This window comes from Lagopus muta, chromosome 3, assembly GCF_023343835.1.
Source record: "Lagopus muta isolate bLagMut1 chromosome 3, bLagMut1 primary, whole genome shotgun sequence".
Lineage (NCBI taxonomy): Eukaryota > Metazoa > Chordata > Aves > Galliformes > Phasianidae > Lagopus > Lagopus muta.
Genome location: NC_064435.1, coordinates 43,015,386 through 43,041,680, shown reverse-complemented (window position 1 = coordinate 43,041,680; position 26,295 = coordinate 43,015,386). Strand labels below are relative to the sequence as shown.

The 26,295-nt window shown below is 41.8% G+C and overlaps 1 protein-coding gene across 1 annotated transcript; it reads left to right on the top strand.

Annotated features, from left to right (window-relative positions):
• Positions 1–1,208: 1,208 nt before the first annotated feature.
• On the top strand, positions 1,209–24,685 carry LOC125690878 (desmoglein-2-like). Its single transcript, XM_048939641.1, has 15 exons — positions 1,209–1,382; positions 6,848–6,883; positions 7,786–7,920; positions 8,589–8,747; positions 8,987–9,131; positions 10,370–10,530; positions 11,343–11,477; positions 11,624–11,809; positions 12,704–12,963; positions 13,779–13,921; positions 14,610–14,837; positions 15,858–16,088; positions 17,199–17,326; positions 18,437–18,778; positions 21,323–24,685. Exons 1-15 carry the CDS (start codon positions 1,338–1,340, stop codon positions 22,163–22,165), a joined length of 3,177 nt encoding a protein of 1,058 aa, XP_048795598.1. The 5' UTR covers positions 1,209–1,337; the 3' UTR covers positions 22,166–24,685.
• The last annotated feature ends 1,610 nt before the right edge of the window (positions 24,686–26,295 follow it).

Here is a 26,295-nt window from a genome sequence, read left to right as displayed (position 1 = left end):
GACAATGACAGGGCCCGAGGGAACAGCATAGAGCTGTGTCAGGGGAGGGGCAGTTTGGTTATTAGGAAAAGGTTATTTGCCAGAGGATGGTGGGCATGGAACAGGCTGCCCAGGTCATGGACCCAAGCTGTTGGAGTTCAAAGAGTGTTTGGACAACACTCTCAGTCGTATGGTCTGATTTTTATGTAGTCCTATGTGGAACCAGGAGTTGGACTCCATGATCCTTATGGGTCCCTTCCAATACAGGCTGGATATTAGGAAAAATTTCTTCTCAGATTGGTGAGGTTGCCCAGGGAGGTGGTGGAGTTACTGACCCTGGAGGCATTTGAGAAACTTTGAGATGTGGCACTGAGTAATGTAGCATGGTGGTAATGGGATGATGGTTGGACTAGGGGACTTTGGATGTCTTTTCCAACCTTAATGATTCTGCAATTCTGTGATTCCATTCACCATATATTGTTACAATACACACGAGAGAAATGCAGTGTCTTTAGTATGAGAGTGGTGAGGTGCTGGAACAGGCTGCCCAGAAAGGTTGTGGATGCTCTGTCCCTGGAGATGTTCAAGGCTAGGCTGGATGGGGCCCTGGGCAGCCTGGTCTAGTCTTATGTGTGGAGGTTGGTGGCCCTGCATATGGCCAGGGGGGGGGGAAGGGGTGGCTGTTGGAGCTCCATGATCCTTGAGATCACTTCCAACCTGGGCCATTCTGTGACTCTGTGATTCTGTGTCACTGAGAAGACTGCAGTAAGGCTGGTTCCCTGGTGCGCATCACTGGTAGCACTATGACCAGCTGCTTCCAAAATTATTTACAACAACTGAGTGTGATCTTAGAAAGACCAATCAGGTAAGAACATCCTATAACAAAGGATGTACAGGAAGGGTATTTACTTATTTCGCCATCATGAATAAGCAGTTATGTCTTTGTCAACATCAATTAATGAGGTGTATCCAGGAGAGATCTCTGTCAGATAGGAGTAGGAAGGATATAGCTGGGAGCACGTTAAATAGAGGATTACGGGAACTGTCAGAAGGCCGCGCTAAAACAGCTCACCGTTTCATTTTCCCACGAGTGTATCTTCTATCAGTCACTCATTGATTTATCGGTTGGTTGTCGGTCCTTTCTCGGCGGGGCGGTACCGGGGGCTCTCCGAGGTCTGGCCGGGCCGGGCGGGGCCGGGCGGGGCGAGACGGGCGCTACCTGCCCCCTCCCCGGCGCTCCCCGGCTGCTCTCTCCACCCATCCGCGGCTACTAGCGCGCCCCTCGCCGGGCCGCCTCCATTTCCCTTGACGGCCGCAGGAGGTGACCCCGTCCCGGGCGCGGCGCGCAAGCGGCGGCCATGTCGCGGGGTAGCGCGGCGGCGGTGCCGTTGCTGGCGCTGCTGGTGAGTCCCTGCCTGGGGCTGGGCCGGACGGTGGGAGCCGGGAGGGAACCGCGGGCGCTACGCGGTGCCCCGGGGGCCGTGTGCGGGCGCGGGGCGTGGGGAGGGCGCTTCCCGTCGAGGTTTGGCAGCTCTCGTGTTCGCTTCCTGGGAGGGAGATGAAAGAAAGATCCGAAAGTTGGGAAAAGTCGGGAAAGGCTATGAAATGAGCGTCCCTGTGTCTGGAGATAGGTGGGTTTTGTCGGGGCTCCCGGAGGATTAGGGGAATTGGTGCTGCTGTCATCTTCTTGTTCAGTGTACTGTCTGTAAACTGTGTTACCTGTTGGAAGGAGCCGTGCCAGGAGGGAAAGTGGATTGTCCGTAACATTTACTGGAAATCTTAGGGAAAATATATACAAAACTCTTATAAATACAAGATACGTGGGTTTTCCCTTTCCCTGCTCTCAATCTTTAGACCTTTTGTCCTATGCAACAGCTTTCCATGCTAGAAGCAAGTCCTGAATGTCCTGAAACCAAAGAAAGCTTGGGTTTGGTTCAGGCTGGTGCTTTCTGGCAGTTTCTAGCAACTCCCCAAGAAGCTTTCCTTGAAATCAGAGGCATTACTGAGCAGCTCACTATCCCTGCTTGGTGAAACTCCTGTGAAGTTGGGCAGCCACTGCCCAGGCAGGGTGGAGGCCAGGCCTGGCTGGGAGCAGGGAGCTGAGCAGGGCTTGGGAGGGCTGCAGGGAGCTGGGCAGGATTTCTCATGCTCGAGGTCCCAAAAATCAGGTTGAGTGGAGATCTGTTGCCTTGCAGCTTTAATGCGGGACGTAATATTCCAGGGACTAAAACTGCCCTGCTTGGTCGGTGACAGGAGAGAGAAGAACTATAGGGTGTTCCCTTTTTGTGTGTGGTGGTTTTTAATCAAGACAAACCTATTGTTGTGGGTGAAAGTAGCTGCTTGTGTGAGCATCCAACTGGAGTCACTGATGTCAAAAGGCATGCAAAGAAGACATAGATAATTGCAAAACCCAGAGAACTGACTAAAAAGCAAAAATTAAAAAAAAAAGAATAATCACAATGTACCTTCCACATTAGAAGCCTTAAAAATTATAGGATCTTCCTTTCCTGTTTTTCCTGGAAGCATTTATTGGTTGACTGTGCTCTCTTTCTACCTATATCTATAGCATCAGTCCTGAGGATTGTATGAAGGTCCCAGCGCTTTCCCATCTCTACCTCTACCCTTTCTCTAGGAACATCAGGGTATGCCCAGCGATGGTGCTTGTAGGGTTGGGACCAATATAGGTCATGTCCAGGGCACACACCTGGAGCCATGGCCTTGTCACATAGGCACAGCCAACAAGGGTCATTGCACTTTTGTCTTCGAGAGAGGAAATGTTAGAAAGTGTCCTGTATTTGAGTGAGAATGGATTTGAGATTTTTTTTTCCTGTGGATGTTTTCTTAGGTTGTACATCCTTAATATTTGATATTTTAGACATTAGACTAGTATGCAATACTTGGAATCACGATTGTAGTGTTACCATCAGTTGGAATTTTTTTTTCAGAATTCATAGGAACAATACCACAAAGCCAACTGTATCCTGTGCTGCATCAAAAGAAGTGTGGCCAGCAGGGTGAGGGAGGTGATCCTGCCCCTCTACTCTGCCTGGTGAGGCATCCAGATGTCCTGCTGATCATCTGGATGTCCAGATATGGAGTGCTCAGTACAAGAGGAGACATAGACCTGCTGGAGCACATACAAAGGAGGGCCACAAAAATGATACAAGGGATGGAACACCTCCCTTGGAGGACAGGCTGATAATGGTTTAAAACCAAATGACAGGAGATTTAGACTGGATATAAGGAAAATAAATTTATGATAAGGGTGGAAGAGGTTGCCCAGTAGTGGATGTGGTGGTGCCTCATCCCTGTATACATTCAAAGACAAGCTAGACCAGGCTCTGAGCAGCCTGATGTAGCTGTAGGTGTCCATTGTAAGGGTTTGTTGTACGGGAGTCTCTTCAAATTCAAACGATTCTATGATGAAACAAACAAATAAAACTGACTAGTTTTAGTTTTTCTAGAACTGATTAGTTTTAGGAAAAGCAAAAGTGAGGTGATTTCAAGAAGCCTACTTTCTGTCTGCAAATCATGCATCTTTAAAAACAAACAAACAAAAAGACGGCTGTGGTGAGATATGAAAGCAGGCATGGAATGCCTGAGGTCTGTGATTTTATCTGTTTGGCTGAAGAGGTGTGTTATCTCAGATGCCATACATCAGAAGAAATGGAATTATTACAGGAGAGACTAGAGAAAAGCAAAAAAAAAGAAAAAAAAAAGTAATGTAAATTTAAGTATTCCTAGTTTATCATTCTCATAGTGATACTAAAGAACTGGGATTGTGGGTAAAATGGATGATAAGTTTTCTTATATGTGAAAGGTAATCGTCATGAAAAGGGAGTTGTGCTGTTTCCTAGTTACATTATCTACATGACAAAGAGGGAGATTCAGTTTGAGATTAAGACATCTCAGTATAGCTGTTTTGATGTTGGTTATAGGAAACACATGCAATGGATGTAGAGTGCACTTATTTGATTGGATCAAATTGTGCTTTTGAAGCAAATCTCCAGAGTGTGACAGTCTGATTCTTTGAGATTGAAACTGTTCTGAGAGATGTTTCCATCACCTCTGTGGATGTTTATTCCATGGTTTCAGGCTAATTCCAGTCTGAAGTAAAGCCCACAAAGCTTTACTTGGGTACTGTTGTGTTCTCAGCAGCAATGCTGCGATCTCCATCACTAGTTTTTAGAAACAGGTTAAACAGATGTCAGGCAGCAGATGGATGTTACTCATCCTACCCCAGGGCAGGGAGATGGACTCAGAGATAACCTCCAATGTCCCTTCAGCTCACTTCTATAAGTGTGCAGGATGTCCACTTGCCAGTGGTCTTCAGCACCAAACTGACCAGCACAACATGTGACAAGACCACATTTATAGGGTTGGGTTTCTAGTTTCATAGCAAAGCAAATAGGTGTACACACCTTCTAGCTTACTCATTCTGCATCTTCACAATATAAAATGAAGCTGTGTGTTCAAAATGTGTCTCTTCAGTTACTTCCTTCGCAAGACACAAGCACACGTTTGCGCAAGAGCAGCCTTGCACTCTCTATACATGTCAGTCACTCCCTCCTTTTCCCCTGCCACCTCACCTATTCCAGCTGCTTTTCTGCAGTATTTCATTCCATTTTTATTACTTCAGGCTTTAGGTTTTCTGACTAATTTTCTGTAGCAATACAGTTGTCTTTTGCCAATGCCTTTCCAGCTCCTTGTCATCAATAGATTTCATCACTAGATGTGTGAGTTTTTGTGCAGGGGCAGTGATTCACACCAAGTGACAGATGGGGGGTTTTCCTACTGAGCCACTTAATAGAAGACAGCTGTAGTGTGTTGAAAAAGGGAATTTCAGAATTCAGCACATGTGGAGTGTGATTTTACTTTTCCTGAAAAATAATTCAATAAAAATATTTTTCTTAATTTTGAAATTTTAGTGTCTTTTATGAATTTTCAGTTAAATGTAGAATATGCCTATCTTTCAAATGTATTTTTGCATCTCATAAACAAAATTCCCACCATTAGATTCCTATATTAGATCACTTTAAAATTTACCATGGACCACTGATTATAGATTAAAAAGTAAAAAAACAATCTTTTTTTAGCAAGAAAACAGAATGCTTGAGGCTCTTTTGTAAGACTTTCTATTTCTAATGACTAATGGGATTTTCTTTACTTCCTTGATGTGCTCTTCTTTTATCTCAGTCCACTGAGATATTTGCAAACTTCAGGCTTTAGTTTACACTGTTCTCAGGCTTCTGATACGAGGAAACTTCTCTCCTGATGCCCCTTGTCTCTGTTCATTCTTTGTCCCTTCAGTTTGTGAAAGCAAATAAGGATGTTCAAGATGACACTTTGACAGCTGCTTCCTAAAGAATTATAGTTCTTGTTGGAAAACCTTGACTGGAAAACGAGTGTTTCCCTGTTATGCATTACCTTACTGGTATAATCTCATTGATCAGAAAAACAAAGTTTAAAAATTCATATGAATATTAAATAAGATTAAGAATAATCATAAGAAAAGCTTGATCTAAGATATAAGATCCTGCAGCCCTCACAATGTGTTAGGGAACGTCCTGCTTGCTGATTTTTGTCTTCAGGATATACACACTGGGAAGACTGCTGTTTGAAAAAGTTTTGTTGTGCAAGTTGAAACCACTGTCTGCTGCTTTTCCCAACCTTGTCCACTGACTTCTGTGTTGCGTTGTGTAAGAAAGAGAGAAATTTTAAAATATTCTATCATGCTATGATGTAGCAATCAGTAAGTGGATAAGCAATAAGTAAGATGGAAGGGATCAATAGTGAGAGCTCAGATAGCAGTTTGAAAACCAGTCAAAGAGAACATTTAAAGTATTTAACATATTCTCAGTGGCTTGGATGAAGGGGTAGAATCCACCCTCAGCAAGCTTGTTGATGATACAGAGCTGGGTGGAGTACCTGACACAGCTGAAGGCTGGGCTGCTGTTCAGGAGGACCTGGACAGGCTGGAGAGATAAGTGGAGAGAAATCTTACGAGGTTCAACAAAAGCGAGTGTAGAGTCCTGCACCTGGGAGGAATAATCAGGTGGTCAGGAGGTTGAGGGAGCTGGTGCTCCCCCCTCTATTCTGCTCTGGTGAGACCACATTTGGAGTACTGTGTCCAGTTCTGAGCTCCTCAGTTCAAACAGGACAAGGAATTTCTAGAGAGTCCAACGGAGGGACACAAAGATGATGAGAGGCCTGGAGCATGCCCCTTATGAGAAAAGGCTGAGAGACCTGGGATTGTTCAGCCTGAAGAAGAGCAGGCTGATGGGGGATCTTGCCAATACCTGTAAATATCAAATGGGCAGGAGTCAAGTGAATGCAATTATGCTCCTTTCAGTGACAGAACAAGGGGTTAGAGGCACAAACTGGACTGCAGAAAGTGCCAAGTGAATGTGAGAAAGAACTTCACTGCATAGATGACAGAGCTCTGGCATAGGATGCCCAGAGAAGTGGTGGAGTCTTGTTCTCTGGAGGTATTTAGAATCTACCTGGATGCCTATCTGTGCAACTTACTGTAGGGAACCTGTTATGGCCGGTGGCTACATGATCTTTAGAGGTCCCTTCCAAGCCCTACGATTCTATGGTTTACTGACTTCAACAGGCAATCACTTCTCTAAGCCTACTTTTCCTTAGGCCTTAGGACCAATAAAAATCACCTGTGGAGCATCAAGGAATGCAAACACAGGATCTCTGATAATTTGACTGAGGCTCCAGTTGCTTACAGCTAACAAGAGGCACCAAACTGCAGTTTCTGAGGGCATACATAGCTATCCTGGGCTCTTAGTGGATAAAGAAATGTGCTGCTAAAGCGACACTGAATTAATAATAATAGTTAACCTCACTTTCATTACAGATCTGTCTCAGTTGTGGAAATGGACTCCATTGGAAGGTAAGAGAGAGGCTTTTCTTGATCAGTACCTGAAAAAGGGCCTTCTGAAAAGAAAAAAAAAAAAAAACAAGCATTGAAGACATGCTTTATTTAACTTGATAAGTATCTCAAGTTCTACTATTTTCTGAACAATGAAATCTGTATAATGGGTAACAAAATGAAAGCACAAATGTAAGAAAAGGACCAATCCCACATCCATCAAAAGAGTGATGTTCAAGAAACTTCAGCAAAAATGTTACATTGTAAATATCTTTTTTAACTCTCCATAAATGAAGTCAACTGCTATGATACAGTGTTTGTTGTGGATCTGGATACCAGCAGGACAGGAGGAGGAAGGACAGGAGTCAGCAGGAATGAGGGGTACCTGGACAAGGATAGCTGAGACAGTGTTGCTTATTGCATGTATCCTGTATTACAGAAGAAGGTATTAGTATTGATGAGATGTTAAACAGCATAATGAGGCAGAAGTAGTTGTTTATAGCAGTATCAATGGCAAACTTCATTCCACATCTGGTGACAAGCACTTAGATCTGTCAGAACAGGTGTATTTTCACCATACCCTGGTCATGTGAATGTGCCTGTGTATTTAAATCTTGGGTTTTATATGTCTATCTTGATTAAAAGATTACTGTAGTTTTTCAGTTCAAACATCTTCAGGAATGTGTAGTTTTAAATTGTACTTCAGAAGGCTAGTCTGCTCTATGATTTAAAAATTACTATTAAAAGAGTGTATAGCCTCCTTGGAAGAAAATAAGTGGTGAGGTCAGCACATGGTTTTGTGCAAGCAGAATGCCCAAGTTATGGCCTATGCTATTCAGAAGTGTGGACTAGCACAGCAATAAAGCATTTTATCTTAAGTGACTAGATGTTACGCTGGCATTCAGCCTTGTTCTTTTTCACAGATTTATAATCGAAGTGGCAAGAATGGCACATTAACTCATCCCAACAGCCTTGTCAGACAGAAACGAGAATGGACGGTCCCTCCTGCTTTCATACGGGAAGAGGAAGACAATTCTTATAGGAATCCAATTGCTAGAGTAAGCCCTGAAAAGAGATAAATACAGAATACACAGAGATGAAAATATAAAATAAAGATGTAGCTGCCCTAACCACAGACACCGATGTTTCTTTAATTTTAATGAACTATTGAATACTAGTAGAAAATTGGCACATTTCCTTCAGTTTTCTTCTTAAGATGAGTTACTCTTGAAGCCTGATTCAGCTGAGTCTTTCATCTTTTCCCAGTCAACAATTTTCATAATACTTTTGGAAATGCAGTGTTTTTAAATTCTTTTTTTCACTCTACCACCCAACCAGAGTTACTCAGCTCTAGTTCAAGTTGGCTAGCAGCTCCCAAAACTGCTGGTGGTGGTTGGACAGAAAGGTGTACACGGAACAGTCAGACTCTTCCTTGCACTTGTGTGCTATCCAACTTTCTTTGTCCAAGTCTTCTCTCTGTTCTGTGGTTCCTAGCTGTTGCACTGTCCATCACATTCCTAATCTCCCTTGGACTAGATCTTCAAAGAGAGCATGTAATTTTTTCTTCTGGTTTCATCTCAACATCTTAAACACTATAAACCATGTAGAAAAACTGTATTTAATACTAATTTTTGTTTGTTCATTATGAAAATAGCTAAAAGGATTATATGTTTTGAAATGTGGTTTTATTTACCAATTACTATTTACTCTATCATGCTCCTCCTAGATACATTCTGATTTTGAAGACACAGGGATAGTGGTAACTTATACGATATCTGGTCAAGGAGTTACAGAACCCCCTTATGGATTGTTTGTTATCAATGGAAAGACCGGAGACTTGAACATCACAGGAAAGGTTGACAGAGAAAAGACTCCAGTGCTATTTGTAAGTTGAATAGTAACTTTACCCTTATAAATGCTCTTCTTTCCTTTTTTAATAAAAATATACATTATTTCAGTAGGTTTTAATGTTTGTGGACATTTATATCTGTGTGTATGTGTATATATACATACATATAACTGCTAATAGTTTTAGTTGCTATATATTTTATATTTTGTGTATGTGCTCACATATATGTATTACAGTCACTCATTTTCTTATTGTTTCTGTCTGAATCATTTCAGTTGCGAGGTCATGCTCTAGATAAGACCGGAGCAAAACTGGAAGAGCCAATAGACCTTCCAGTTAGAGTTCTAGATATAAATGACAATCCTCCAGTGTTTTCACATGAAGTTTTTGTTGGTTCAATTGAAGAATTAAGTGAAACAGGTAACATTTTATGTATTTTTAAATTTACCTATTCTGAATGTATTCAAGGACAGAAGTGAATATAGTCAGTGCAGCAGCATATCTGTAGTAACAATAGTGCATTATCTTGCTTATGTAGGACAGGTTATCCAAGTTTGAATGCATGTTTTTATTCAGGGCTGAGTTGTGTAGTGTGATGAAGGGAAAGTGTGAGCAAAGAGGCAACAGAGAACAAGATTTCTTCTTATGCCAACTTTGTTTTTGGGTCAGACTTGCCACTAAGCCAGGGAGGCCTTAAGTAGACACTGCACGGAGAATTCCATCCATCTTCTGGCCTAGCAATTCCAGCCCATTTTGGAAGCATTTAGCTCTGCTGTGTTCTGAAGTTCTCCTTTATTTAATAGTCTGGAGAAGCACTTCGATGTTAAGAGTATACAATCATCACCCAAACCTCAGAACAAGCTATTGGCAGTTTTCCTATTAAAGACAGTAAACATAAGAACAGATCTGGGAGCAATAGACTATTTCTCAGAATAAAACATCCTAATAAATACCTGATATCCTGTTCTTTTCAATGCCATGACAATCTGAAGATAGAAATTACTGACCATCCATTTATGTGAGGTATTGAATTCCCCCAGCTGCCTTTCAAGTCAGTCGCAGCCATATGGTAACTGTCTCTCTTCTTGAATTCCAGCTGATACTCAAACCCAACTAATGGTGCTGGACACTAAGGTTGGCCCTTTCCAAGTACAGCATTACAACATCCTGTGTCATGCATATAAGGGGCTTGCAGCATGGGAGCCACAATTGATTTTGAATCAAGCTGTTGGAGGGTGTCAGTCTGTAAAGAACAGTTGTTGTATTGATGTTCATGTACAAAAGTTGTTCTGCTTCCTTTAGAATGACGTATGAGGGAAATGCAATTTACTGTCTAAATAAAGTTTCCATCTTCTTTATACAATATCTAAAGTTTTCTGTCAGAATTCTTGCAAGAATTCAACTCACTGAGTAGTTGTGATGAGTTGAATTCTACAACCTTCAGATCTGTGTTGATATATAGTTTTGTTTTTGAGGTTTTAACATAAATTGAATTTCAAGAACAATTCTTCAGCTCTATTAAATATGCCAGAGGTAGGGGCATAAGAAAATTGTGCATTGCATCTGGCAGCACACTCTTACCTGTAACATTACATTAAAAATACTTGCCAGTGCATGGCAGCATAACCAAATATTGTATTTTGTTGGGTTTTTTTCAGGTACAATTGTAATGAGGTTAAATGCAACGGATGCAGATGAACCAAATAACCTGAATTCCAAAATTGCATTCAAGATCATTTCCCAAAGCCCTAGTTCTGCATTCAGTATGAATAAAGATACTGGTGAGGTTCAAGTAGCAGCAATAAACCTTGACAGAGAGGTAAAAAAATAAATAAATAAGAAAAATCTGTTGATGGCATTCTTCTGGTACCTGTTGTCACTTCTGTCCTTCCTTCATCCCAGTTGGGTTTAAAGGACCTTTCCTTGTCTGTCTGATGTATGTTTTCCAGTGGCTTTGGGAGGGGATGAGGTAAAGCTTGCTTTCACCCTGTCTCCTCCGTCTCACTATGCCAGTTGGTGGCTGTTGCTTTCTGTCCCTTCTATGCAGCTGGGCAGCAGTTACATGACACGTGGGTGTCATTTCTTTGCTGGTGAGCCTGTGGATAGAACACCCAGGTCACCAACCTGTAAACCTGCTGGTTGAATCTAGACTTTGGTAGATTGCTGTACAAATCAGGACTCAAAGGCTAAGAAATGATGCTGCTTTGAAAGTGTTGAAAGCCAAATACTGTCAGCAACTTTCCTTATGCTTGCATGTATTTTCACTGACCAGCAGATGGTGATCTTTATATTAGCTCACAGAGGCTGTAGATGCTATCCCTGTATCTGGATCTGTCTCAATGTGCAGGTATTGCTGTATCCTGTCCGTGGCTACTAAAATTTTTCCATTTTCCATTTGAGCACAGTCTAACTCTTTGGGAGGAAAATGCAAAACTCCCAAACCCTTTTCTAAGGCTCAGCTTTACTCCGGTAGAAAGAGCTATGTGTAAGATTTAATAGTAGAGAGAAAATGAGTTTTGATTGGACATTACTTGAGAGGTTTTGACAAAATAAGACACTGATAATACAGTAAGGCAACAAAAATTTAAACTAGTTGAAGCATTTCTTTCTTTTTTTTTTTAATTATGACAGACACAAAGTAGCTATTCTTTGGTGGTGGAAGGGAGGGACCGTGGCGGTGCAGCAGATGGGAATAGTGCTACATGCTCTTTAGAAATCAAGATTTTGGATGTCAACGACAACCTTCCTGTGCTTGAAAGCTCTTCAGTAAGTACATTCACCATGATATTTGGTGTGTTTGTACACCTGCTGGTATCCCATTGCTTAAGAAAATCTTATGCAGACTTTCTTGTACTGATGAAATACGGTAGATTGGGACATCTTTTTACATTTAAATCTTTTTATTCTTGCAGTTTGAAGGAAGCGTTGAAGAAAACAGAGCAAATGTGGAAATTATGAGAATAAAAGTATTTGATAAAGATGAAGAGTTTTCTGATAACTGGTTGGCAAACTTTTCTTTTGTCTCTGGCAATGAAGGTGGCTATTTTCGTATAGTAACAGATACCAACACAAATGAAGGAATTTTGACTCTTGTGAAGGTTAGTATATTCTTTGTGAGTCTTTAGAGTAATTGATTCCCTTAATAGGGATTGATGTACAAATTATTTATAGTTAGTAAATAAACTATAAATGTACGTGGTGGATGCTTCTCTTATATTTTTTGGTGGTGTATTCAGTAATTCTGTACAAAATAATAATTTTGTTCACCACATTCTGTGTGGTGGCACTGTGTATCCAGTGGAACAGAAACCCCAGATCTTCCTTGTTGTTGGGCAGCAGTGCTAGTAGCACATATGCTGTAACCTTTCCCACATATTTGCTCTCCTTGCTTGTCTCAGTTTACTTATTTCCCATGGCCACAGATAACTGCATGCAGCACCTACTCCGTGAGTCATGGCTACAGACTATTTACATTGTGGATTTCTGTGGAGCTTTCACTCTTCTTTAGTGACAGGAGCTGAAGATGCATAGTATGCTAAGCTTTATTTTTCTTCTGCTCTGTTTTCCTTATCTCAAACTTGGAAATTATTAGAAATAAAATAATAATAGTAAAAATTAAAAAAAAAAAAAGGCATTACTAATAACTAATGTTCAAATCATTTAAAAAAAATGTAGAAGAGTAGAATAATTCTGAGTAGGGATTCACTGAAGGCAAATGCAAAATATTTGTGTAGGACTCATTGCACATACCTTAAATTAATTTGATAATATAAAGTAATACCAGTGCTGCCATCCATGGAAAAACAAGGAGCAATCTTCTTAACATACTCTTCAAGAGGTGTTTTGAATTGAGAGTAACATGTTGAATTATGGTTCTTTCCACTGTAGCATCCTCCATCAGCATTATTTAAATATTAAACATCTGGATGTTGTCTCAGTATCGAATACCATCAAATTCTGAGGGATTTTTTGTTTGTTTTTGTTTGCTCTAGGAGCTAAATTATGAAGAAATGAAAAACCTAAACCTGGGCATCGTTGTTACAAACAAAGCAGAATTTCACAAGTCCATTAAAAACAGCTATAAAGCACAAACAATTCCGATCAAAATTAATGTGATTGATGTGCGGGAAGGCCTTGTATTCCCCAGTGGGACAAAAATTATTGGAGCAAGTGAGAGCATGCAAGTAGGGCAGGTCATCGGACAGTATCAAGCCATTGATGAAGACACTGGAAAAGCTGCAGTGCATGTTAAGTAAGAATCTTTTTATATATCCCTCATAACTGAGTGTGTCAGAAACTACAGCTTACTGTAAAAATGTGTGTATTGACCTGAAATAATTTCAGAGGAAATCTGTTCTCTCCTACGCATAATTGACAACTAAAAGAACACCATTACTATCAATATTCTATTAGGCAGAAAATGACTGATTTGAAAATACCATTTATTTTCTGGTAAATGATGAGTGCTTGTGCTGAAGTTGTCCATAGTTACATGCAGAATTATCAGGAAGGAGTATAGAGAAACACACAGAAATTGAACAAAAAAGGATGTTTGGGTAGATAAGCCTGCGTGTGCATTCATGTGGCTGTCTTTAGCTTTTGAATTGTAGCACATCAGCTAAAACATTGTTGAACTACCACTGTGGTGGCATTTAGAAGTGTTACGAACTGACAGAGGTACAAACCTCACCCTGGGTCCCTTTCTTCATGCCTGTTATACAGCCTTTCCAGGGGGCTGCTGCTCACCCATGGCTGGGAGGAGGGTCAGGGGAAGGGGAGCATCGTGGTCAGCAGCACGCTGCCTCTCGAGTGGAACAGGCATTCTTGTTTCCCTCGATAACACTGCCACACCTATGTCCTGGCTGGCTTGAGAGGGAAAAGCAGGTTTCAACAGCCAGGGTAGGTTTATAATCTAAGGTTAATAGTTGAAAACAATTACATTGGCAGCAATATCAGAGTTTGGCCTGCACAAAGAGTAGGCGTAGTATGAAGCTGTTTTTTCTTCTGGTGGTTGTTTTGATCTTATAAATATGTGATATTTTTACTTTTCTATGTGATTTTCATCAGATATATGAAAGGAAGAGACCCAGCAAACTGGATCACGATAAATTCAAATACGGGTGAAATCCAGCTTGCTAAAAACCTCGATTACGAATCACGTTATGTAGTAAATGGTACCTACGCTTTTACCATGTTGGGTGTAACTACTGGTAAGTTTAGAAAGTTCTGTTTCTGCTTTACTGGATCTGGTGTCTTTTGTTAATTACTTTGGGGGAGAAGGGAGAGGGGGGGTGTTGGTGTTTTTTTTTTTTAAATTATTTTTAAGGGCTCAATATGTATTTCTATGGCTACAGTTGGCTTAACCTCCCTACTTTCAACTGCCTAAAATTTAAGTGCCCAGTGCAGTTTCCAGTAGGCTCTGTGGAGGGACAAAGGCAACTCTATGGAATGGGAGAAACCTTGGACTGGGTTCCCAGGATGCTTGTTTCTTTTTGACTGTATCGAGACGAGCTTTTAAAACAAGTTTTGTGAAGACATAGGTGGAAATTGTCAGTATCTCACTACAATAATAAGCAGATTTCAAAGTCCTAAATTTTCTGGAAAGCTAAGTTGGAAAGAATCTCTGAATTTCTTGTATAGCTAGTTAGAATTCTTTGTAACCTGCCTATTATTGTGTAGCTATGCACAAGAAATACATTTTTACATTAAGGTAGTAAAACAACTTGCCTTCAGAAGAACTTTGTCAACACAATCATTGACATTAGGAATGCAACTTTGCTCCCATAAACTCATTTCAGAAGTGCTTATGTTTGGGAAAATGTTGTTTTTTTTTATTTTAAGACAAAATTTCCATACTTGTCAAATGTTGATTTAATTTTTCATATTTTGTAACCTTAGATCTTCCTACAAAAACAGCCACTGGCACCGTTGTTATTCAAGTTCAAGATGAGAATGATAACTGCCCAGTTATTGAGAACCCTGTACGGACTGTGTGTTTAGATGCAGAGTTTGTTGATGTTACAGCTAATGATATAGATAGTTACCCAAACAGTGCTCCCTACAGCTTTTCTGTCATTGATGAGCCAGAAGGAACAGCAAGAAAATGGATAATTGCATCCAAAAATGGTAAGAAAAAATATGTTGAATTACTTTCAGTTTTCTGGAGTTCTACAGGAGTGTTACACTTTGCTAATTCCAATAATTCAGCTTGACTGATCCAGACAAAAAATAATTCATATATGAAATCACATCTGAGGACATGTTGCTTGTGTTCTGATGCCTTCCCTCTATCAGCTATAAAAATAATCGTGTTCTGGGGCCTGTTGCCTTCCCTCAACTGGACCATTTTAGTCTAGTTTGATGAGGCAGCCATATGTAGATCATAAATCAAAAATTATTTTAATGAGTATTTCAAAACTAGATTCGCATTTTCTTCTTACATTCCCATTCTTATAAACCTGGGAAACACTTGAAGGAAATGCTTCAGGTAGACTGAAGACACTAGAAAATACTTTTTCTTCTCAGAACAATTCTTGTTATTCATAATCCTACAACACAACACTGCAGAGCAATCAGCACAGTCCTAATCACAGTTTAGGACTGAAAAAGAAATCTTGCTTTTCCTCACCCTGCTTGTAGCCAGACTAGCAGCAATTACAGAGGTTACAGCTTTTCAAAACAGGATGGTATTCGCCTCCTCATCCAGGATCTCTTGGGCGCCTGTTGCCCAGTCCTGTCCTAGACATGGCATGGTAATATGTCTGCCAGTAGCTTACAGCAAGTTAATCTCCTAATGACAGAAGTTGATTTTTGTGAATTCAGCCTTTAGCTAACTGGATGAAGTGAAGGTTAGTGCTCTGTAAGCAGTCAGACTATCTTTTGTGATGGTCTCTGCTGGTGCAAAGCTCTTCTGTGATTTTCTGAGTCTTCAAGAGAGCATGGCCATTTGTTACCAGTGTAAATTACGTGATTAAATAAAAAAAGCACATATGCTGCCACGGACATAAATTTAAGTTGGGTTGCATTGACTGGTCCTAAACGGAGGGAGCTTGTTGGGAGTTTGAGAAGGTTTACAGGAGTTAACTTTCTGTCCACTCATGTTGTATTCTTTTTTTCTTTTTCACTAACCCCACCCTTCTGCTTTAGCCACCAGTGTACGGTTGGTTCCCCAGGACCTGAAGGCAGGCAGTACTGAAGTCCCCCTGCTAATACAGGATTTCCAAGGGTTCAGCTGTGCTCAGCCACAATCTCTGCAACTGTTTGTTTGTACGTGCACTGCTGATGGCGGATGCAAAGATAGAATTACTGGCACTGGGTCAGCAAGTCTGGGACCAGGAGCGATAGCACTAATCATCTTGGCATTTTTGCTTCTGCTGCGTAAGTAATCATTTCATGTTGTGTCAGAAGCGCCACAAATACGGTCCACAAAGCACCAGGGAGTAAACTGTTGTGCTCCCAGGTTTTATCATCTTGGTGTACTTCATGTAAACTCCTAGGCTGTGTGCAGTCATGGCAGATCTCCAGTTCGTTTTTGCATTATCAGCACTATACATTCAGAAGCTGTGCGTTTTGAAGTTAATATGTACAGCTCATAATATTAGTTTATAACGCCATAAATAATAGGTGGGGAAACACTAAGGTATCCTTTTAGCATTTCCCACACTTCCCTGTGTGAACCCTAGCTCTTCTCATTCAAATCACAGCACTCTCTCAATGTTCTCCCTAATTACAGACCCAGGTCTGGTTTCTTAATCTGAGCAGTACATAATGTAAGAAGTCACATTGGTAAGACAAGGCAAAAGCTGAAAAACAAGAGAAATACTTGCAGTCAGGGTATGGCCATATATACTAGTACTGCATTTGAATCATAGAATCCTAGAATGGTCTGGGTTGAAATGGACCACAATGATCACCTAGTTTCAACCCCCCTGCTATGTGCAGGGTCGCCAACTACTAGACAAGAATGAATGGGCAGTAATTTGAAAGGACAATAATTCATTGTTTGTAGTAGTAGCGCTCTGGCTATGAGAAAACAAAGTGAATTCCACAGAAGTATGTTTTCCTTCTGAAATTGAATCATTTTGAGCTCTCTAGGTAATGCTGTAAATGCGTCCACTCATGGGAGTGTTCCATATGGAGATGTCTTGATGTAGTTAGTAACAAGACAGGAGTTGGAAATGCTGAGGTTGTACACTTTTGAGGCTGGTTTTGTTACATGAGATCTTCAGTAGAAGTAAGGATAAATACATGCACAATCATCTGCAGGAGTGACAGGTTCATTGTCAGTTTACTGTTTAGAAAAAAATCCCTGCTTATGTTTCCAGGAAATACCTTGAACTTCTGGGAATTGACTGCACTCCTTATTTGTTCGTATGATGTTCTTTAACTCATTAAAGACGCGTTGCTGGCCAGACTTTAGTATTGGCTGTTAACATGCTTTGACCCTAGTCAGTCCATCACTAATGACAAACTTGTGTTTCCCTGCAGTTATTCCACTATTACTGCTGTTGTGTCCGTGCGGCTCAGGAGCAAAGAAAGGATTTGCTGCAATACCAGACTGTAGCGAAGAGATGTTGCGTAAATGGAACAGTGAAGGAGCAGCTCCCGAGGAGAAGGCAGGTTTTCCCTAGCAGCATTTTTCTTTGATTTCCAGCCAAGTGCTCAGTTTTGCACTCGTCTCTACCGCATAATGGGCTGATGTTTTCAATCTGCACAGCAGATTTTAGCCACACGTGAATATTAATTAAAGTTAACCCCATCAGGCTCAATGAAGGATGCATGGAAAGGGAATTCCAACAGCAGCTCTAGAAACACCAACCATAGTGTTAAAATCCCAAAGTAAAGGCAAAGGAATCAAGCACATGCTGATAGTATCTGATTAGAAGATAAAGTGTGGGAAAAGCATCCGTGCTATTTGCATCTGCAAGCCTGGAATGTTCACTGCCTGTTTGGGAGTGTACGGTAAAGCTGTAAAGCTGTGAATGATCGGGTTATAAAGCTTAGCTTCCCAGCACCAATTCAGAGCTTCAGGTTGCATTTTAAATTATTTTCTTGTGTGTTTATCTTCTTAAACAAAGGATTATTAAAAAATAAAGTTAATACGATTTCAGTATTATTACAATTTTTTAAAAAGGCAGAAAAAAAACTTCAAAATGCAGAGGGAATGCAACAGAGAAATGAATGCTAGAGGTGTTTCTTCTTGTTGTCCTATACAAACAGACAAAAGGGTATGACACCGGCCTGTTTTTGCATGACAATAAGAAATAAGGGAAAAAGCTTTTATTTTAGGGCCAGCACTCACACCAAATTCTTGATGAAAGACTGTGAATTTGACAGGGAAGCTAAGAAAAGAAGAAAGGGCCAGGTAGCACTACAGGAACAGCAGGCATTGCATGCTCCCCATAGTTGGAAGGCTGAGCACACTGGAGTTTCGCAGGTCTTCTTCTTGTTTATTTTCCCCCCTCTTTCATTCTCAACCCTTTGAGTTTTAAGAACAATGACCTGTGGAAATACTTCTGTGATCCTCCTTGGGAACACAGTCATGGAAGCTGCACCCTCTTTCAGGAAGCTCTTTACTCTGCAGCAACATGAATCAGTACAAATTCGAACATGTCCTAACTCAGCACCCTCCCAGGTTCCACCCAGCCTGGCTGCTGGTTTGGTGAGCTCCATATGCTAGATAGCCTAGCTTTCATGTCACATCCTCATTCGTGTTTTTCTTGCAGTTAATGCAAAGTGTTATGCTACCCACTGCATCGGGGAACTTGAAGGGACCGGCCAGCGGAGCAGCAGTAACAGCAGCAGCGGCGGCAGCAGGAATGAGTGCAGAGGAAGCTGCAGCAGGAGGAAGCAGTTCCGCCTCTTACATAAGAGGGCAGAACAACATGATTACCAGGGAAGAGCAAAGACAACTTCATCGTGCTGATTACCATACCAGAACCACGGCAACTGGAGGGTCTGTAGGCATGGTATCTGGAGAAGGCAACGTGGTGGTGACTGGAGGAGGTGTGGCGATGGGATCTGCAGGGGCCGTGAATGAAGAATTTTTAAGAGATTACTTCACTGACGTAAGCATATGACCTGAGAATAACAGTATATTGAGATGTATGCTTAGCATTGTGAAATGCTTTTGTATGTTATTATAAACATGAATGGATTGTTTATATGTAAACAATCCTGATAAGGGTCAGTGCTGTGTGTGTGTGAGTGGGCTGTTAAGGACTTTTGAGTTAGGCTCACATGTGGGATGTAGACCTCGACAGTGCTAAGTTTTGTAGCATCTTTGGGTTTTTACATGATCTTCAGTGACAAGACCCTTCTCAAGGTTTGGGATTCAGAATATTTAGCAGTGAATAAGGAGCCGTATCCAGGAAGAAGCAATGAGGAAGATGATGTGATATAAACGTCGGGGACTTGAGCATAGTAACTGTCCTGCAGGGAGGCACTGGTGACTCTAGATGAGTCACGGCTACAAACCTTTCACAAAGCAAGTTTTTGAAAGATAAGCCATAGACGTCAAATAGTAGGGTGGGTCTGCATTTTAAAAACAGCTGATTAAGAGGTGCTGGATTTGTCTGGTTGTGCAGTAGTTTGGGTGAAAGGCAGTTCACCAGATGCATATGTTGCAATCCCTTTTCTGAATTATTTTTTTGCAACCTAACTATTGAACAATAGGATAATCCTATTCATTGTAACTATTCCTCTTTCTGTTATTACTTGGCTGGTGAGCTACTAACAGGGGAAGGTTCCTCTTCTGTATGCCAAGGAGTGCAGAGATCATCCTTCACATCTACAAATTAAACATCTTCAGTCTCTATAGATGACTGACAATGGGGCTGGGCAGGAGAGTAGCTGTGCAGGTTTGAGTCACCTCAGGCTAGGGAAGGATTTGTGTATCTGCTGTGTGTTCTGACTACTGATCTAGGTGAGCAGACACAACAGTAGCGATTCTGCTCATTTTGCTTCTGAATGTTAAGACATTCCAAGCACAGCTGCCTGCTGAAATCTTGCAGGAGATGCTTAGTAGATGTTACACAACTGGATGATAACAGGTTAGTTAATGTTATAGTCCTTTGGGTGGCTAAAATTGGTTGACTAAAATACTTCAGATACAGAACTAAAAATGAATGAGAAAAGAGTAAAGAACAAACTAGAAAAATATCTGAACCAATTAGTTCCATATGTGTGCTGATTTATGTAGAAGCATCTCAGATGATATGTCTGCTCCCAGGATCAAATGCAGGAAAATATACATAATCAGTTTGGATCTGGATACATACCACATTACACAGATGCCTGAGCTAATAAGTACTACAGTACTTCAAATATGGCATGAGTGGGTCTGAGCATGAGCCAGCAACCATATTAGTAAAGCTGGTTCAGCAGCCCCAAAGGATTTGGCCACCTCTACTCCTGCAACTGGAGCTGCTGCAAGAGCATACAAAGATTTGTGCCAGCATCAGCAGCAACCCAGTTGCAGGGCAAGTTCAGTCTGAAAGCAGCATCAGCAGCAACCCAGTTGCAGATGCTGCCTTCAGACTGAGCTTGCCTTGGAAAAGGTACAGTCAGAACTTGGTTAATCCTTCTTGTTCTGGGTAGAGCCAGTGTATGCTGGGGTATGTTCCCATACATACCAAACTGTTTAACTCAGTAATTTGTTCACTTGGGTGTGATCCTGCAGGCTACAGAAATGAAAAGAGCCATGACAGTGATGATATGTCAGCCTTTTCTCATGAAATGTACTCTTAAATGTTAGATACTCTCAGACATGGCGCTGGCACTCTCCCACAAAGACCTAGTTACAGGTGAGAGTTATTCACTGAAGCAAAATGTGAGTAGACTCTTTTTGAGAAGGGAGCGGTATCATAAATGGTTATCTGGGAGAAGTAGCAGATGGTGATGTACCCAAGGCTTTCCATTAAATTCCAAAGTACTCTTTTTTCTTCTCATCACTTCACTGTCCAGCTCAGAGAAACTTCAAAAAAGCAAAAAGCAGTTCTAGGCCCTGCTCTGATTGGTTGACAGATGCTGTTATTATAATCCCCTTGACCAAGCGTTCAAGGTTTGTAAAGAGCTTGGAGAATATGCCCTTCGAGGAGTGACTGAAGGAACTGGGGCTGTTCAGTCTGGGGAAGAGAAGGCTGAGGGAAGACCTTATTGCTATCTCCAAATACCTGAAAGCTTCTTACAACGAGACTGAGGGTGATCTCACTGGTGACAGGTGACAGGATGAGGGGAAATGGCCTCAAGTTGTGCCAGGGAAAGTTTAGGTTGGATATCAGGAAACACTTCTTTACAGAAAGGTTGATAAGCACTGGAATAGGCTGCCCAGGGAGGTGGTTGAGTCACCATCACTGGATGTGTTTAGAAAGTTTGGGAAACTGTTTGGATGTGGTGCTCGGGGACATAATTTAGTGGTGGGTTTGGTTAGATTGTGGTTGGACTTGATGATCTTTAAGGACTTTTCCAATCTGAGCAATTCTATGATTCTGTGATTTAATGATTCCTGATTTCCTTCAAGTTTACTATGTCTAGTAGTAAGGTTAGTAAAGTAGTAGTAAAGTAGTAAAAAGGTTAACAAACTTTTGCTTTCTTTTGCTTCCCATCTTTAGAAAGCTGTCTCTTTTGCGGAAGATGAAGCTCAAGCTGCAAGGGACTGTCTCCTGGTTTATTCTCAGGGGGAGTCAAGCTCCCCCCCTGGCTCCATCGGCTGCTGCAGCTTTATTGAGGGTGATCTTGACGACCGCTTTCTTGATGATTTAGGAGACAAATTTAAGACTCTGGCAGAAATATGCATAGGCAGACGCATCGACATGAAAGACAGTAGCTCCAAGAATGAATCCAGTTTTGACGTTAATGAGCAAAAGGCTTTCAGCACCAAACAAGCCTCTGCCTCAGGTGGCTACTTCTCACCCACCCCATCAGTGCAGGCAGGAGGTGCTGTAGTATCGGAGGAAACATCCTATTCTGCAGAGGGCCATACCCACTCAACTGCCAGCTTTTTAGATCCCCAGATTAAGGAGAACATAGTGGTGACAGAAAGGGTGCTGGCTCCTGCCTCGAGCTTGAGGGGAATGGTGGAAGTCCCCAGCCTGCCCTCCGGAAGCAACGTGGTGGTTACAGAAAGGATGGTGACATCAGAGGGCCCTGGGGTAGGAACCATGGCAGTTCAGGACCTCCCCAACTCAAGGTATGTGGTGGTGAGGGAGCGGGAGACGGTGCTCGTGCCCAGCACTGAGCAGGGCTCACCGAGCTTTCCCACCTTGTCTGAAGGGCAGAGCATGGTGGTGAATGAGAATGACCTTACAGCCTCAGCAGGGCCTGGTAGAGCTGAACAGGTGCTGATCACGGACTCCCTGCTGAGCCCTCTGGAGGGGGCACCTCCTGCCAGCTCCACACTAAGCAAGTCCTCCAGGGTCACCAAGTACAGCACAGTGCAGTACAGCCGCTCCTAGTCTTGGCACCTTAACTTCTCATGCAGCCTTCTGTAGGCTTTGTATTCAGACCTGGTTTTTGTAGTGCCTTAAAAATGACACTGACTTGTATGTAGTGTCTTCTTCAATAAGGACTGTGGCCAAGAAGCTAGCAAAAAAAATCTACTATTATTATAAAACATTGACAATGTTTTTGAAGTGGAACGATGCAAGATATATATAGTTTGCTATTTTGTAACTGTTTTGCTATAAATTTGCTATTTTTATTGTTGAGTTAGTGTAATAATATCATGTAACTACAAGCATAATTATGGGAAAGCAGAATATTAAAATCTAGTGATGGATGTCAAAGCACAAGTTAGGTTTCTGAGCTGCTCTTGAGTCTATCTGCTGAACCTTCCTCCCTACTCCCTGAAGGGGCATTGATCTCATCACATCTTCTATCTGTTACCTTGTGGATAGTGCATAAGAGCAGCTCCCCTAAACTGCAGCTGCACCACAGTGAATTCATCGGAAACCTCCTTCCTGAGAAACCCAAGTTGCCAGAGTCCTCTGAGCAGCAGTATGAATCTCCTAGAAGGTTGTCACAATTTCAGGTTATCAGCATCTGTACATTAAGCAATCAGTACTTCTCTTTAACCTCTGTGCTAATATGCAAGTAGCAAAAAGAGCTGAGAACTGCTTTTCTTCTTTGGGTTTTTTGTTGATTTTGTTGTTGTTGTTGTTTTGGTACTTCAGTGTAAAATTTCCATTACTTGGCATAGATGTAGACTGACATGGGAAAAAAAAGCATTTGCATCATGAAGATTTTACACTGTCTCTTAATTGGTCATTTGAATCAGTGGCTTCTGCTACCAAGATTTATGTCCCTTAGGAATCTGCTGGATCTGATTTATAAGTGTAATTAATTGATTTTATTTCTGTCTGTGAGTTCACAGATACAAGTAGAGGAATCCTGGGCTCCATCAGGAGAGGGGTGGCCAGCAGGGACAGGGAGGTGATTGTCCCTCTCTACTCGGCTCTTGTGAGGCCCCACCTGGAGTACTGTGTCCAGGTGTGGAGCCCTCAGTACAAGAAAGACATTGAGATTTTGGAAAGGGTCCAGAGGAGGGCGACTAAGATGATCAGGGGGCTGGAGCACCTCCCCTATGAGGACAGGCTGAGGGAGTTGGGCTTGTTCAGCCTGGAGAAGAGAAGGCTGCGGGGTGACCTCATTGCAGCCTATCAGTACCTGAAGGGAACCTACACCCAGGAGGGGAGTAAACTCTTCAAAAGGGCTGACAACAGCAGGACTAGGGGAAATGGTTTTAAGTTGAAGGAGGGAAGATTTAGGTTGGATGTTAGGGGGAAGTTCTTTACTAGGAGAGTGGTTAGGCCCTGGAACGGGCTGCCCAGGGAGGTTGTGGATGCCCCGTCCTTGGATGTGTTTAAGGCCAGGTTGGACGGGGTCCTGGGCAACCTGATCTGAATGTGTATGTTTGGTGGCCCTGCCAGGCAGGGGGGTTGGAACTACATGATCCTTGGGGTCCCTTCCAACCCGGGTGATTCTGTGATTCTGTGATTCTGTGATTCTGTGAATGAGGCTATGAGCATATTTTTGCAGTTGTGATAATTGCAGCATCAGAACTGCTGTGGCTTCTGCAGAGCTGTGTCATGGCAGCTGTCATTAGCTCTAGCAGGAAAATAGAAAAGCTCCCTGTAATTTTGTAACACTTGATGTTACTTTTCTTTCTATTAAGTCTGTGGTAAAAGAGAGTACTGTAACGTCTGGCACTATGTATATATGCATGTGTATTTATTTGTTTGCAGTTTTAAACATTTTAATATGACTTTATAGCAAAAAAGAAAAAACAAACCTGTGATATACTACTTATGTTTTATCAGAGTAGAAATGCATTGGATCATTGGATCATACATTAGTACTGTGTGTACCTCATAACTGTAAAATCAGTGAAGTAATCCGAGGGTGGTGCAAAACCCGTGGACTGCAGAGCTTTCTGGTTGTCTGCTGAGTTTTCAGGTAGTTGTAGGTTATGTTTTCCACTGTATTTATTTGAGGGGTGAGTCAGAAGGTGATTCAAACACATTAAAAAGTACGAGCAGTGACTGTGCTCATTCATCATGGTATGCATAGGTGTGTTACAGTGGAGAAGTACTTCAAGCAACTCAAACGATGCACTTGCTTGGGCCTGTTGCTTATTTATCTCTTACACTTCATTTTTAAAGTACACATCTCTGCTTTTAAGCACGCAAGCAGTTTAAAGTGGTAACCAGTTGTTTTCTCTTGCAGTTAGAGAGAGTGAACTTACCTCTGTTTTTTTTTTTTAAATGGAGTGCTTCTGTATTTTTATGCAATCTGAAATAAAGAACTCTACCACACTTTTTCTGTTCTTCCTTCACTATTAGATAGCTACACGGATGAAAGTAAGGACTTTTCCATTGCAAATGCAATGTGTAAGTATAACTCAGTTTGGGATTTCCCAAATAGCCTGAAGGAATATCTTAAAGATACAGATACAATAAAAGTTTATTTCATGCTAACTTACAGACTATGAATGAGGGACTGGGGGGGGGATCCAAACGTTCATTCTGCCTGCTGCTTAAAAGCACTGAATTCTTTAAGTCTACAAGCAAGATAAAAGCAGCCCTACACAGATTTACTGGGCTTTTGAGTCATACTCTTTAAATTGATTTACACCTCTTGTGCACATGACATGGCACAAAGATACTGCCTGTTTTATAGCTGCTAAAGCTGAGACCCAGAAGGGGCTGTAACACTCAGGAACACGAAAATTCCAACTTTACTAAGTATTGTTTATTTACAACTTCACTTGCTCAGTAATCATCACAAATGTGCTAGTGCTGTAACAAATCCATTAGAATAGATTCATTAACGGTGACTCATGTGGCAAGAGATTACTGGTCAAAAGAAAAAACAGGCTTGTTACTAATAGTTAATTTTGCATGTTATGTTGGGGTTAGGTAGAAGCAATCTTCTAAGAGCTTTTCACTTGTTTAGACTAATACCTCTCTGTAAGAAATTCCAGTATGTAAGGCAGATGGTACAGAAAGAGTTTAATTGCTGGTGCATTAATATTGAATAGTGAAGACAAATAATACTTAGCACTTACTCAACATTTCATCCGAGGATCTTGAGTGACTTCATAAATGAAATCTGTTTTCTCTGTCATTAATTACTGTGACTGTGGAGAGCAGCGGCATTATGTCTGCCACATCTCATGCCCTTTAATGGAAAACACACCAAAAAAAAAACCCAACTACTTTCATCAACACTTCAGATCATATCAGCATGTGCAAGTGCTGGCAGAATATCCATCTGATTAAATGTATTTTTCAATGGAGCTGTGTTTTGCACATGGTTGTGGGAAGAATGCACAGACCCAAATTAATGGAAGTGCCTGGTTAGCATCCAGCCAGTAGGTAAACCTGGGACTGGCCCTAGACTCTTATCTTCTGGCTTCAAAATGAAAAATCACGTCTGTAATTTTCTATCTAAAAATAACAGCACGCTTAGGCAAGGGCTGAAATACCGGAGTGACAGGGACTGCATCCATGCTGCTCTGCAAGAGTTATGTTTCCTGCAAAACCTTGAAGAGTACACCAGGCTTCATGAGCACAACCCGGCATGCTGCAGTGAGGGTGCAGCCCAGCAGGATTGCCAAGGAGGGCAAGAGGGGTGCCAGTCCCCAGCATCTACAAGAAAGCATTTCTGTGTGTGTTTACTTGGAGTCAGGCTGGGTTTTGAAAGACAGGGTGTTTCCTTCCAGCTCCATAGTCTGCTGGGTGTTTGATCATCGCCCACTATCAAACGCTTAAAGCTTGGTCGGGTTATCAGCAGTAAATCACTTAAAAGACAAAAATAATCAGCTGCTCCCCCCAGGAGGCTGGCCCTGCTGGGAAGTGTTTATGGCCTTAAAGAATCCAAGCAATCCGTCACTCCTGCAGCACTCTGGTAGCCGAGCTGCAGATGCTGGCTGCCCCCTTCACTGGCCCCTTCACCCTCTTGGTGGCTTTTGTGGTTGCCCTGTGCTCAAAACACACAAACATCTGTTCTTCCTGCCTGGTGAATGATAAAAGGGGAGCCTGCCCCCACTCTTCCAGAGGAACCAACCTGGACAGAAGGCCTGTCT